The sequence below is a fragment of the Clupea harengus genome, chromosome 23 (assembly GCF_900700415.2).
Source record: "Clupea harengus chromosome 23, Ch_v2.0.2, whole genome shotgun sequence".
Taxonomy (NCBI): domain Eukaryota; kingdom Metazoa; phylum Chordata; class Actinopteri; order Clupeiformes; family Clupeidae; genus Clupea; species Clupea harengus.
In genome coordinates, this window is record NC_045174.1 from 17,851,276 (window position 1) to 17,864,481 (window position 13,206).

The 13,206-nt window shown below is 40.4% G+C and overlaps 1 protein-coding gene across 1 annotated transcript; it reads left to right on the plus strand.

The window, feature by feature from the left end:
- The first annotated feature begins 2,630 nt into the window (after positions 1-2,630).
- On the plus strand, positions 2,631-11,117 carry LOC105900450 (interferon-inducible GTPase 5-like). The gene is made up of 3 exons (XM_031561641.1): positions 2,631-3,739; positions 6,176-6,386; positions 10,347-11,117. Exons 1-3 carry the CDS (start codon positions 2,631-2,633, stop codon positions 11,115-11,117), a joined length of 2,091 nt encoding a protein of 696 aa, XP_031417501.1.
- Positions 11,118-13,206: the final 2,089 nt, after the last annotated feature.

The following is a 13,206-nucleotide window of genomic DNA, read 5'->3' on the forward strand; positions in this document are numbered from 1 at the left end:
AGCAGCCACTACTTTCAAAATAAAGTTGAGCCAACAAATTTTGTAGCGCCCTGAGCTAGTGAGGGTTAAGGAACCCAGATAACTCACCAACCCGTAGAGAGCGAAAAGCACACAAAACTCTTTTGACTGTGGTAGAGCGTTTGAGATATGCTCGGAGATGTTCACTCCGTCTTGCGAAGTTTCAAAAGAGGCAGTTCTGTGGGCGCGTAATAAGATAAGGGCTCCTGGGGGGCGGGCCCAGGAGCGCGCGCCGACAGATCTCGCGGCCTTTCAGGCGTGAATAGATAAATGCTTCGATTTGTACCCCATGACTGACGTCATGTACCATACTGTTATATCGCAGTGAACTGCGATAAGGAACCTATTGATCACAAACATTTTATTTTCTTGTTATCTGATTTCACATTACATAAAGCATGCTCAACATTAAAGTAACACTATGCAATTGATAAGAAATGTAACAATTTATTGGCAACTCGTTTTGGTAACATACTCAAATTCATAGCATTTGGTCATGTGAATGACATAAACACCTGTGTCTTTCCCACCTAGCCATCCAGGATATGCCCTATGTAGTTCTGTGTTCCGGGCTGGAACACCCTGCCAAAATGGAAAACAAGCTTTCACAGCATGACATTGCCAGCTATACTGCCAAAAGACACCAGTAAGTGTGTTGGCAAGCTTCTATCAGTGTCAACTGGGCTGTTGGTGGTGTTTGCAAGGTTTTTGCATGCCTTTTAGGTATTAGCTTGCTAGAACGGCAGAGAGTAAAGATGTAAAAGTGTTTAAGCACTGAGTGATAACATCTTGCACAAACAAATATTTAGGAGCTTTGTAATCTGATTCACTACTCTGTTACGTCCTACTGCACAATCTGGTAAAATCCACTCCACATCCGCTACCTTTAAAGTTGCATGTTTGTCGTACCTTTTCTCCTGTACCAGAACACATTGTCACGCAAAGGCCTTAACCTGTCTTAATATCTAGATCAAAATTCCTTTCTATTTTTTATACATAATGCATGAAAAGCATTGATTGTAGTTGTTAACTTGAACAGACGACAATGAAAGGTATTAAACATATAACTTTACTGGAACTCTGAGTACACCACAGGCACTGTTCATGTTCACTACAAAACTTCCCGCCCCGAACCACACATGTGCAGTTATACTTAACAGTAGTAAGTACACGAAGATTATTTCACTTCATAACATTTCCTTGTTTTTGTAATACATTAATGTTTTAATGTATTAGCAGCCCATATATTTAGCAGAAAAACATGCAGTATCCAGAATACAGCAGTTATGAAAAACAAGTTTTCTTATGTTAACTCTACAGGGATCTGCATTCACTAGATGACTGCTCTTCCAAATTGATCCTCTACCCAAACAAAAGGAACATTTGGGAGAAGAGAATAGAAAATTATACACAACACACGGAACTGCAAATGCCCCAATATACATCAAATACAATGTGTATTATATCACTGCTAACGCACAGAAGATCTACCTGTAAAGTGAAACTCTTCACTGTAGATAAGGCAACAATCTTTGAGCCATGAACACCTACATGTCTCCCATGCTATTCAGTAGCAGATACGCTGATAAAAAAAGAATACCTGCTGATCATAAACAGGTTTTGCTACCGATGTGTCTTGTCATTTCTCACCAGATTATCCCAGAGAAACTTTTCATTCATTTGATGCACTTGGATGGGGAGGTTTGAAAACAAGGGTTGCTTAAGAAAAGGAAGTCATTAATTTACAATACAAGCAAACGTGTGCACTTTGAGAGTGAATGAGTAGTTTACTTTGTTGAGTAACTATCGAGAACTATCGACTATCACCTTTAGAATGATGGAGAAAGACTGTGAAAGTGGTGAAAGGTGGGGGATTACACCACTCCTAAGGCTACACCCTCATGCTGTTCTAAAACACCCATCAACACCTTGACAAAAGCACTGCTGAATATTCAACAGACAGCAGTTAGAATCACCACCCCAATTTGAGCTCCACCTTTAGAGTCATTGGATCTGTTTAAAAATCTGAAACTCAGTTCACTCAGACACTAATACTTCATTCACAAGTGTGTACAGACATAACTTCTGTACTGAAGACAACTTTCCCTGACTACCGTCAGCATTAATTTTGACAAAAGCTGAGGACTTTGACGGCGTAAGTTTTACCACGTGTTCATTCTTTTGCCAATTAACTTCAAATTATGTATGATTATTAACTGAATTAACCTGAACTTCTGTAAACTAGTGTGATTAAATAGTTAGTAGGAATATAATTAATTTGGTAGTCAAGGTTCAAAAAGTTTCCTAATCTAAAAAGAAAAACTATGTAAAAAGATAAAACAACACAAACAGTGTTCATGCTATATTTTAGTATAGTTTAGCCGCAGAGCTATTTACTCTGCTTAAAAGCTAATTTTCTTAAAATCATTTAATGCAGCTTTAAGCTTGAGACTTTTGAGCTGTAATCATGATGGCCTGAGTCATTGACTCCTTGCATGTCCATTTCAAATCACGCATCTTTTGAAAAGTACAGTAATTACGTGAGATACAGTAGCTTCTTTGCAAAAACAGAACATGATGTAATATAAGACGTTGCCCTTTCCTTTTAGATGATGGCTGATCAACAGGATGATCTCTGTGCTTTACTAAAAGATTCTGGTGAACCGACCTGGGAGCGGGCCATTGCCAAAGCCAAAGATGTTGTTGATAGGTTAGATCATGTCACCCTCAACATTGCTGTGACAGGAGAGACTGGGAACGGAAAGTCCTCCTTCGTTAATGCCATCAGAGGCGTTCACGATGCTGATACTAAAAGAGCTGCACCCACTGGAGTCACAGAAACCACCATGGAGCCCACCATGTACCCCCACCCAACCATGCCCAATGTGAGGATCTGGGACCTGCCAGGCATAGGGAGCTCAAATTTCAAAGCAAAAACATACATGAAAGATGTCAAATACAAAACCTATGACTTATTTATCATAGTAAATGCATCAAGATTCACGGAGTATGACATCATGCTGGCAAATGAAATCAAGAAAATGAAGAAGAATTTCTACTTTGTTCGCACACAGACTGATAGTGACGTGGCAAATGAAGGAAGAAAGAGAGTATTAGAGGAGAAAACACTTGAGAAAATACGGAACAGCTGTGAGGATAATCTCAGAACTCTGGGATCCCCTCCTGTCTTCCTCATTACATCCCATAACCTGGAAAGGTTTGACTTTCAGGAACTGGTAAATACTCTGGAAAAAGACCTTCCGGAACACAAGAGAGATGCTCTGGTTATGAGTTTGCCTGTTCATTCCAAGCAGTCTCTTGACAGGAAATACAGTTTATTCAAGAAAGCAGCATGGGCTGTGGCCATCGTATCAGGTGCCATAGCGGCAGCCCCAGTACCAGGTCTGTCACTAGCATGTGATGTTGCCATGGTAGTTGGCTTTCTCACCAAATGTTACCATTCATTTGGTCTAGATGATAGATCCCTTGAAAAGATGTCAGAGAGAGTAGACAATGACATACTGGCAATGGTTAAAGAATCAGAACTTGTCAGGGCGATTGCTAAAAAAAAAACACTTGCAGCAAAGGTTGCAGGAAGACTTGTGGCAGCAGGTGTAATTGAGGCACTGTGCCTCCTTGTGCCTGTTGCTGGCAACATAGCAGCAGCTGGAATATCTGTTGCCACCACACAATATGTTCTCCTGGAAGGGTTGAATGAACTGTATAGTGTAGCCGAAAGGGTGCTTGAAATGGCAGGACTAAAGTAGAGTAAAGCAAACATGTGACCCAGGCTAAATGGTGAGGAGTGGTTTAAAATGTTTAAAATGTATTCCATGATATGTGAATGAATAGCTATGTAACTATGTTTTACAATAATATTGGGGATTAATTTAAGTGTCCTTTGTAAACAAGATATGCAAGTGTACCAGGGTGAGTTGGTGGATAATCAACAGAATGTGTTTCATATGCAAATGATGTGCACATTGTGAATTCATCTGAATCAAGGACTAATTCATTTGCTTGAATTATATTTTTAGATCTGATTATTATTTTTGTATCAAATTCTAGTAATGTTCTATGATCAATACTAAAGCGTTTCAATCAACTTCTGCACAATCTGAGCAACTATTTAAAAAGACTTTCCTTCTATTTGGTAGAATAGCCTTTGTGTATTCACTGGGTATCCTTTTGATGGTGATGATGTTTTTGATTACCGTCAAACAATCAAGACAACTCTGGCATCATTAACATGCAAGAATCAGTACATATTTGTAGTGTAGTTTTAGTGTTGTAGTGTTAAAGTATACTGTGTGATGAACTGTAGAGTGTAGCCAAAGGCCTGGTTTGTGTTGGAGAGTGGGGATGTCTGCTACGGACAGAGTAAGGCCCGTATTCAGACCAGGAGTTTTAGGCCAAGGCCATGCATTTATGTTGTTGTCTGTGATGACCTTTTCCAGCAAACCATTTTTGGTATTGTATATAGTAACACTAGACATGTGAAAGATGCTTTGTCTGTGCAACACCACAGGGGAAAAAATGGAATAAAAATGTATTTTTAAAAGTACTGGATTGCTGTGTTTTTATATTGTAGTCGACTGTAACAGGTTTTGTGCACATTGCTGGTATTCTAGCACCATCTACAGTGTAGTTCATGCCAATGTGGTTAGCGCCCCTAGAGGTGTTGGATAAACTGTAGAGTGTAGCCAAAAGCCTGGTGCAAATGGCATTAACTAAGAGTAAGGCAGTCAGTTCATGTGAGAGAAAATATAGTCTTGATTACAATCCATTGTACTTTTAGTCAAATTCACTGTAATTCTTGTCAAATTTCTTTAGTTTCAATCGATGTGTAACAAGTTCTTACGAAGAACATTCCAGAGCATCACATATTAATTAGTTTAGTGAGACTCTTGTCCAGATGTATTTCTTTAAAACCCTGATATGAGTTTAAGCTATGTGCCATGTGTAATACTATCTCTGCTGCTAGTTAATGTGAAGTATGCCTAATGGGATGTGAAACCAGAGATCAAGAAAAAGATATGTGTGTGAACTGAATACTGCTCAATAGGTTTTCCTTCAGTGTTACTCTGACCACCTCCTATCAGTCATGCATCCTTAATGCACTGCTTGCCTGTTTGTGACTACATTACAAGAATTTCCCTCACAGGAATTAATTGTCTTTTTCTTGTTTTCGCGTTCATTCTTCTTCCTTATTAAAATAGTCACCATTACTTTGCCCTCATCAGATATCTTTTCCTCTAAAGTCCACTCCACAGTGACACACCCTTTATAGTTGTCTATGTCGATCTTACCTTTTGTCCTGTACACATTGTCACGCAAAGTCCTTAACCGGTCTTAGTATCTAGATCAAAATTCCTTTCCATTTGTTTTTTATAATACATGCAAAACATTGCTTGACACCATTTCCTTGTTTTTGTAATACATTAATGTTATAATGTATTAGCAGCCCATATATTTAGCAGAAAATATGCAGTATCCACAATACAGCAATTATGCAAAACACAAGCTTATCTTTTCTTATGTTAGCTCTATAGTGATCTGCATTCGTTACAATGATGACCGCCCTTCCAAACTGATCTTCTACCCAAACAAAAGGATCAATTTGGGAGAAGAGAATAGAGAATGATACACGACATACATAACTTCCAAACCCACCTTTAACATAAAATACAATGTGTATTATATTACTGCTAATGCACAGAAGTTCTACCTGTAAAGTAAAACTTAAGGAATTTATCACAAAGGACAAACAGTTTAGAGATTGAGACATAAGATGCCATTTCTGAAAGCATGCTCTTGACTCTAGATAAGGCAACAATCTATGAGACATGTAAGTGCTCATGACTCCAATTGATATGCTATTCAGTAGCAGATATGCTGATATGGAGACTTCAACTTTCATCATTGTCTTTGGGATAGGTTGAACTTTAATCCTTAGCAATATTATAAAGATCTTAAAGTGAACACATCAGAAGTACATTTTCACATACAAGGAATGTGAAAATATGCAGTATAACACAACAGTTTAGGACAAAAATAAATAAATATAATATATAATATAATAATAAAATATAATAATCTGTCAACTGTTGACAACTGACCACCTCTCGCTGTTCCTGTACCCCTCATACCAACAAAGAATAAAAGCGACAAGGCCTGCCACCAAGTCCATAACAGTGTGGAATGAGGATGCCATCCCTCAGCTGCAGGACTGTTTTGACAGCACGGACTGGACAATATTCAACAGCCTGGAAGCTCCTGTTGACCCAAAAAGGGCACTGGAGGAATACACATCTTCAGTTATGGACTACATCAACTTCTGCGTGAACAATGTCACAAGAAGGAGGACTGTGAGAGTGTTCCCCAACCAAAAGCCATGGATGTGCAGAGAGGTGCGTACACTATTAAAGGCCAGAGACGCAGCCTACAGATCAGGTGATGCACCAGCGTACAGCGTAGCCAGGGCAGCACTGAGGAGAGGCATAAAATCTGCAAAAGCCAAGCACAGGCAACGTGTTGAGCAACTTTTCCACACTCACACCAATCCGAGACAAGTATGGGAGGGAATAAGGGCAATCTCGGACTACAAAGGGACTGCGTCATCCCCCCCGTCCAGCTGTGCTACCCTGTCTGAAGAGCTGAATCAGTTTTATGCACGGTTCGACAGGGACAACACTGGTCAGCTGCCTCTGCCCCTACCCTCTGACGCTGCTGCACCCACTCTGAGCCCCCACGAGGTCAGACTCGCTTGAAAACCATCAACCCCAGGAAAGCGGCAGGACCAGATGGTGTGGCAGGCCGCGTACTAAGGAATTGCGGGGACCAGCTGACAGAGGTTTTTACAGACATTTTTAACCGCTCTCTAGCCCTTTCTCATGTCCCCCCATGTTTCAAAGCATCAACCATCATACCTGTGCCAAAAAAGACTGCGGTCACATGCCTGAACGACTATAGGCCAGTGGCTCTCACCCCCATACCTGCTAAATGTTTGGAAAGGCTGGTCATGAAACACATAAGAGGCATCACACCAGCTTCCTTTGACCAACACCAATTTGCCTACAAAGCGAACAGATCTACAGAGGATGCAGTAGCCCTGCTGCTTCACACTGCACTGGAGCACCTGGAGCTAAAGAACACTTACATCCGTATTCTATTTATAGACTACAGTTCTGCTTTCAATACGATCCTTCCAGGCAAACTCATCTCCAAACTTCAGGACTTAAACCTCAGTGCTACACTGTGTAACTGGGTATTGGACTTCCTGACCAATCGCACACAGAGAGTACAACTGGGGAAGCACCACTCTTCGAATTTGACCATCAGCACTGGCGCCCCACAAGGTTGCGTGCTCAGCCCACTATTATACACTCTCTACACCCATGACTGTACTCCCTCCTGCCCATCCAACTACATCTTTAAATTTGCAGATGACACAACAGTGCTTGGCCTCATCTCCAACAACGATGAGGCTGCCTACAGGCAAGAAGTGGGAAACCTGGCAGCCTGGTGTTCTGAGCACAACCTCAGTCTCAACTTAAAGAAAACAAAAGAGATGATCATTGACTTCCGGAAGTCTGCTCAGCACAATCACCATCTCCCACTCTACATCAACGGGGAAGAGGTTGAGCGAGTCACCTCTTTTAAGTTTCTGGGTCTAACGCTGACGGAGGAGTTGTCCTGGGAAAACAACACAGCTTCCGTCTTGGGGAAAGCCCAACAACGCCTCTTCTACCTCCGGAAGTTGAGGAAAGAACACCTTCCTCAGAGACTACTGAGCAACTTCTACCGCTGCGCTATAGAGAGTGTGCTGACATACTGCCTGAACGTATGGTTCTCCAGCTGCACAAAGGCGGAGCAGGCAGCCATCCAGAGGCTGATTAAAACAGCAGGCAGGATCATCGGAGCAGAGCTGCCCGACATCTATTCCATCTCCTCCTCCCGATGCCTGCAGCGTTCAAATCGCATCCTCACGGACCCTTCCCACCCTGCCCATTATCTGTTCCCGCTACTCCCGTCAGGGAAAAGGTTCAGATCAACAAAAGCGCGCACCTCCAGAATGGCAAAGAGCTTTTACCCTTGTGCAATAAGGCTTCTCAACAGCTCACCCAAAACCAACCCACCTCCCCCCCGGCCCGGCCCGGCCCGGCCCGCCCTCATAGACTGCACTCTTAACACTCCACCCTGCAACTATTGATGCACCTCAATGTATATATTTATTTATTTATTTATTTTTTTTTATTTACTCAGGGATATTTATTTATCTATTCATTGATTGTTATTTATTATTATTTAGCTGTGGCAGTTAATGTCCACAGCAATTTAAATTTTTAGCTGTCTGTTGCTGCCTCTACTGTCTCGTTGTTTTTGTGACAATGACAAATAAAGTACTTTGAACTTTGAACTTTGAACTTTGAACTGTTCATTAGAGTGACGGCAAGGGGGGAAAAACTGTTCCTGTGTCTGGTGGTTTTGGTGTACAGAGATCTGTAGCGCCTGCCAGAGGGGAGGAGCTGGAACAGATTATGTCCAGGGTGTGAGGAGTCTGCAATGATTTTCCCTGCCCCTTTCCTGGCTCTGGAGGTGTACATGTCCTGGATGGTGGGCAGGTCGGCACCAATAATCATTTCTGCAGACCTGACTGTCCGTTGTAATCTGTTCCTGTCCAGTTAAGTGGCCGAACCAAACCAGACACATGTAGTATTCCATGCCTTTGTAAATGCTTCTGTATGAGATGGTCTGCACAGTAGCCCAGATAACTGTCTATTTGCAGCTGTTTTAAATTCATGTAATGAGCTTCTGGGACAATGGAAAGTTTACCACCGATATTGATTTCGTATTTGTCTTCAATGCCTATAAAGGTTAGTGTCTAATAGATTACATTGAAAGGTGTGGGGATTTGATTGTTGATTGTTGATTGTTGTTATGATGAATATAGGTTGCATTTGAAACCTGCATTTTAATTTGCATTTGAAAAGATAAGTTGTGAAATGTATGCTAAAATATCAAGATGTTGATGGATCTGATAGAATAGTAGAGAGTAGAGTTTTAACTTACAGAACAGCGATGGTTTGTCTTTCTCATTGTTTTGTGTTAGTGTCTGATCCACAGAGTAGTGACCTGCATTACACACACACTGGGTAAACAAGAATAACTGCTGATCATGAAACAGGTTTTGCTACTGATGTGTCTTGTCATTTCACACAGGTTATCCCAGAGCAACTTCTCATTCATTTGATGCACTTGATATGGAGGTTTAAAAATCATAGGTTGCTTAAGAAAAAACTTGAATTGATCTTCCCCTGTCCTCATGTTACTCACACAGCTGATATTTTATTGATGGAACATATTGATAGTGTACTTCAAGTCCCACAGTGCATTGTAGAGACATGGTGCTGTACTTTGAGGGTGAATGAAAAGTTACTTAATTTAGTTAATAATTTAGTTAAGAACTAGTTTGGTTGGGAAAATTATGACTATCACATTTAGAATGAGGTAGAAAGACTACACAACTTCTAAGACTACACCCATATGCTTTTCTAAAACACCCATCAACACTTTGACAAAAGCACTGCTGAATATTCAACAGACAGCAGTTAGAATCACCACCCCAATTTGAGCTCCACCTTTAGAGACATTGGATTTGTTTCAAAATCTGAAACTCAGTTCACTAAGACACTGTTCACTCACAGGTGTGTCCAGAAATAACTTCTGTACTGGAGACAACTTTCCCTGACTACTATCAGCAATAGTTTTGGCAAATGCTGGACTCTAAAGACTTTTACGGCGTAAGTTTAACCGCTCTTTCAAACCACACTTTCATTAATTTGCCAATCAAGTTAAAATTATGTAAGATTATTAATTAATTATAAACTGCATTAACCTGAACTTCTGTAAACATGAATCACACTCATGTGTGTAAATAGTCAGTATGAATATAATCATTCATTTGGTAACTGAATTTCCAAGATACAAATAAGTTTCCAAAGTTACCTAAACTAAAAAAAGTACTATTTAAAAAGATAAAACAACACAAACAGTGTTCATACTATGTATTAGTGTACACATATAGTATAGCAACAGAGCTTAGATTTATGTACCTCCTAAAAATCATTTCAAGCTGCTTTAATTAAGCATGAGACTCAAGTTCAGTTTTTGAGCTGTAATCCTGATAACCTGAGTCATCGACTCATTGCATACACATTTCAGATTGTGTCAACATGAGAGATTTCACTGTTGAAAACAGTAATAATATGAGATTCTCTGCAAAAACAGAACATGATGTATAATAAGACGTTACCCTTTCATTTTAGATCATGGCTGATCAACAAGATGATCTCCGTGCTTTACTAAATGATTTTGAAGATAGACAAGAAGCTGATAGGTTAGATAATATCACCCTCAACATTGCTGTGACAGGGAAGACTGGGTCAGGAAAGTCCTCCTTCGTTAATGCCATCAGAGGTCTGAAAGATACTGATCAGGGAGCTGCACCCACTGGAGTCACAGAAACCACCATGAAGCCCACCATGTACCCCCACCCAACCCTGCCCAATGTGAACTTCTGGGACCTGCCAGGCATAGGGAGCCCAAAGTTCAAAGCAAAAACCTACATGAAAGATGTCAAATACAACAACTATGACTTCTTTATCATAGTAAGTGCATCAAGATTTAGGGAGAATGACATCATGTTAGCAAAAGAAATCAAGAAAATGAAGAAGAAGTTATACTTTGTTCGCACGAAAACTGATAGTGATGTAGCAAATGAAGAGAGAAAGGGAGTAACAGAGGAGTCAACACTTGAGAAAATACGGAACTACTGTCTGGAAAATCTGAGTAAATTGGGATCTCCCCATGTCTTCCTCATTACATCCAGTAACCTGGAAAGGTTTGACTTCAAAGAACTGGTGAATAATCTACAGAGAGATTTTCCTGTTATGAAGAAGAACAAGAACAAGAACAAGAAGAACAGAGTTACCAGGTTTTTCTCCATGGTGGCTAATCTTTTACGGACAATGTTTCAAGGAATCCAGACTTGTTCGGCCAATCGCAGAAGAAACCACCGACCTCAGCAAGCATGGTAATGTAACAAATCTTGGACTAACAGCTGTTCTTGAGACACTGTGCATCTTTCTTCTTGCAAACGGCAATATAGAATCTTTTGCTCCAACACACATCAGTGCTCTTAGGGGCTGAGTGAGCGGTATAATGTGGCAAAATGTGATTGGAATAGCAGGACAAAAGTAAAGAAATCTTCTCATGTTAATCAAGACTCACTGGTTTGGACAAGTTACTGTTTTTCTATTTCTCTTCTAGGTTTCTTTTAAGACATGTGAGTGAAGTACTTCTATAAAACATTTATTCATATACTGTACTGTACTATACTGTAACTGGTAATGAACTGCAGTTGTCTTTGTATTGCAATCAGGGTGTAAGTAGGTGACAGTGTCACTTGGCACAGGCTTACTGCTGTGTGCTGTGTTTTGTGTGTCATGAATTACAAACTTTGCTGAGTGTAAAACCTTTTTATGTCATGCATATATATTTTTTAATAGATTACTCAAACAGATGAAGTTGTTGATAGTGCTTAGTGCTGTATTCCGTGTTATCTGATTTAACTATCAAATTGGGTCACACTTTATTTGGATGGTCCCCTACAGGCTGTCTACAGATGCTCAGATTGTAAACAAATTATCTATTGAAACTCTTTTAACTACAATTTAAGGTTGAGGTTAGGTTAAAAGAAAAGGGGATGTCCCATATCAGGATACGGTCCCTTAATGGAACGTCCTGGGCTTGGGCACAGATGCCATCTGGTGGCCACACCTGGTACCACTCTACTTATAGTTTTATCTTTGTAAATGTTTGTAATCTGTAAAATGTTCTACATAAATAAATAAAAAAACTAAAGATGAGTAAAATGTGTTTGTAAAATGGATGTGGATTGTATTAAGCAGGATATTTTTTATTCTGGATACTATCCTGTTATTGGAAAAGATTAGCAGAGGGGGAGATTAAGGGGATCTTTAAAGGCAGGCTTCACTATGTGGCAGTTGGAAAAACTTCTGCGAGCCATGCACTTCCTCTTTCATAATGTTCCTGCCAGGAGAGAAGACTTCACTAGCCTGACAGGGTCCTCCTGCTTTCCCCTACCATTTTGTGGCCATAGATGGGTCGAAAACGTTCTTGTGGCAGAGAGAGCAGTTGAAGTTTGGCCAGTGCTTAAGATGTATGTGGATGCTGCAGAGAAAAAGAGGGTTCCAGTCCCCTGCACAGCCTCATATGACACCATAGTAGCAGCACAAAAGGGTCCATTAATTATTGCAAAACTCCAGTTCTTTCTCGCAATTGCAAGGACATTCAACCCCTTCTTGACCAAGTTCCAAACTGATGAGCCAGTGTTGCCCTTCTTGGCCAAAGATTTGACTGAGCTGCTGATGGTAATGATCACTGTAAATGTTTTATATAATTGATTGCATTTGATTAATCTGTATGTCAATAGCTTGATTTCTGACTGCTTGTTTTGCCATTTTAAGAGTTTACTGAGGCGGTTTGTTCAACGAGAGCTCCTCCAGGACCTCAGACCCCTGCAGCTGATCAAAATAGATCTAACAGATGAAAGGGACTTGGTCTCTCCTAAGAGTGTAGACATAGGCCTGGGAGCTGAATCTGCCATCAAGGTAATTTTGATATATCCTACTACTATACTATTTTTTTTTCAGAGATGCACATGTGTTTTGGGTTGCCTGCACAATGAACCAGGATGTATGTTGTAAAATTAACTTTTGACACTTAGAAGTACTGCTACTACTATGTTAAGGCTGCTACTACAACTACTACTAAAAATAAGAAGAAGAAGAAGAAGAAGAAGAAAAAGAAATAGGGATTAAAAAAGTAAAACAGATTCTTTTCCAAAGCATTTGCAGTGAACATTCATTAATGTTCCTCATTTGTTAGGAACTACAGGGCAAACCAGGATGCAAGTTGGGTGAGCTTTCTGTGCTCACCTTCAGGCGAGAATGTTTGCAGGGCCTGGTTAAGGTGGTTGTGAAGCTACAGGTGAAAAGCCCCTTGACATTTCCAATGGTCAGACAGATTGCATGCTTGGACCCTACAAAGATGCACAGAGATCCTGATTGGTGCATCAGACAGATGAAGGGCATAGTGCAAACA

What these genes read in the sequence shown, in the direction of transcription:
- LOC105900450 (XM_031561641.1), top strand. Translation starts at nt 2,631, where the DNA reads ATGGCTGATCAACAGGATGATCTCTGTGCTTTACTAAAAGATTCTGGT. An exon ending in CTGGAAGGGTTGAATGAACT is followed by an intron (nt 3,740 to 6,175) that starts GTATAGTGTAGC and finishes ATACCAACAAAG; the next exon opens with AATAAAAGCGACAAGGCCTG. An exon ending in ATGTCACAAGAAGGAGGACT is followed by an intron (nt 6,387 to 10,346) that starts GTGAGAGTGTTC and finishes CTTTCATTTTAG; the next exon opens with ATCATGGCTGATCAACAAGA.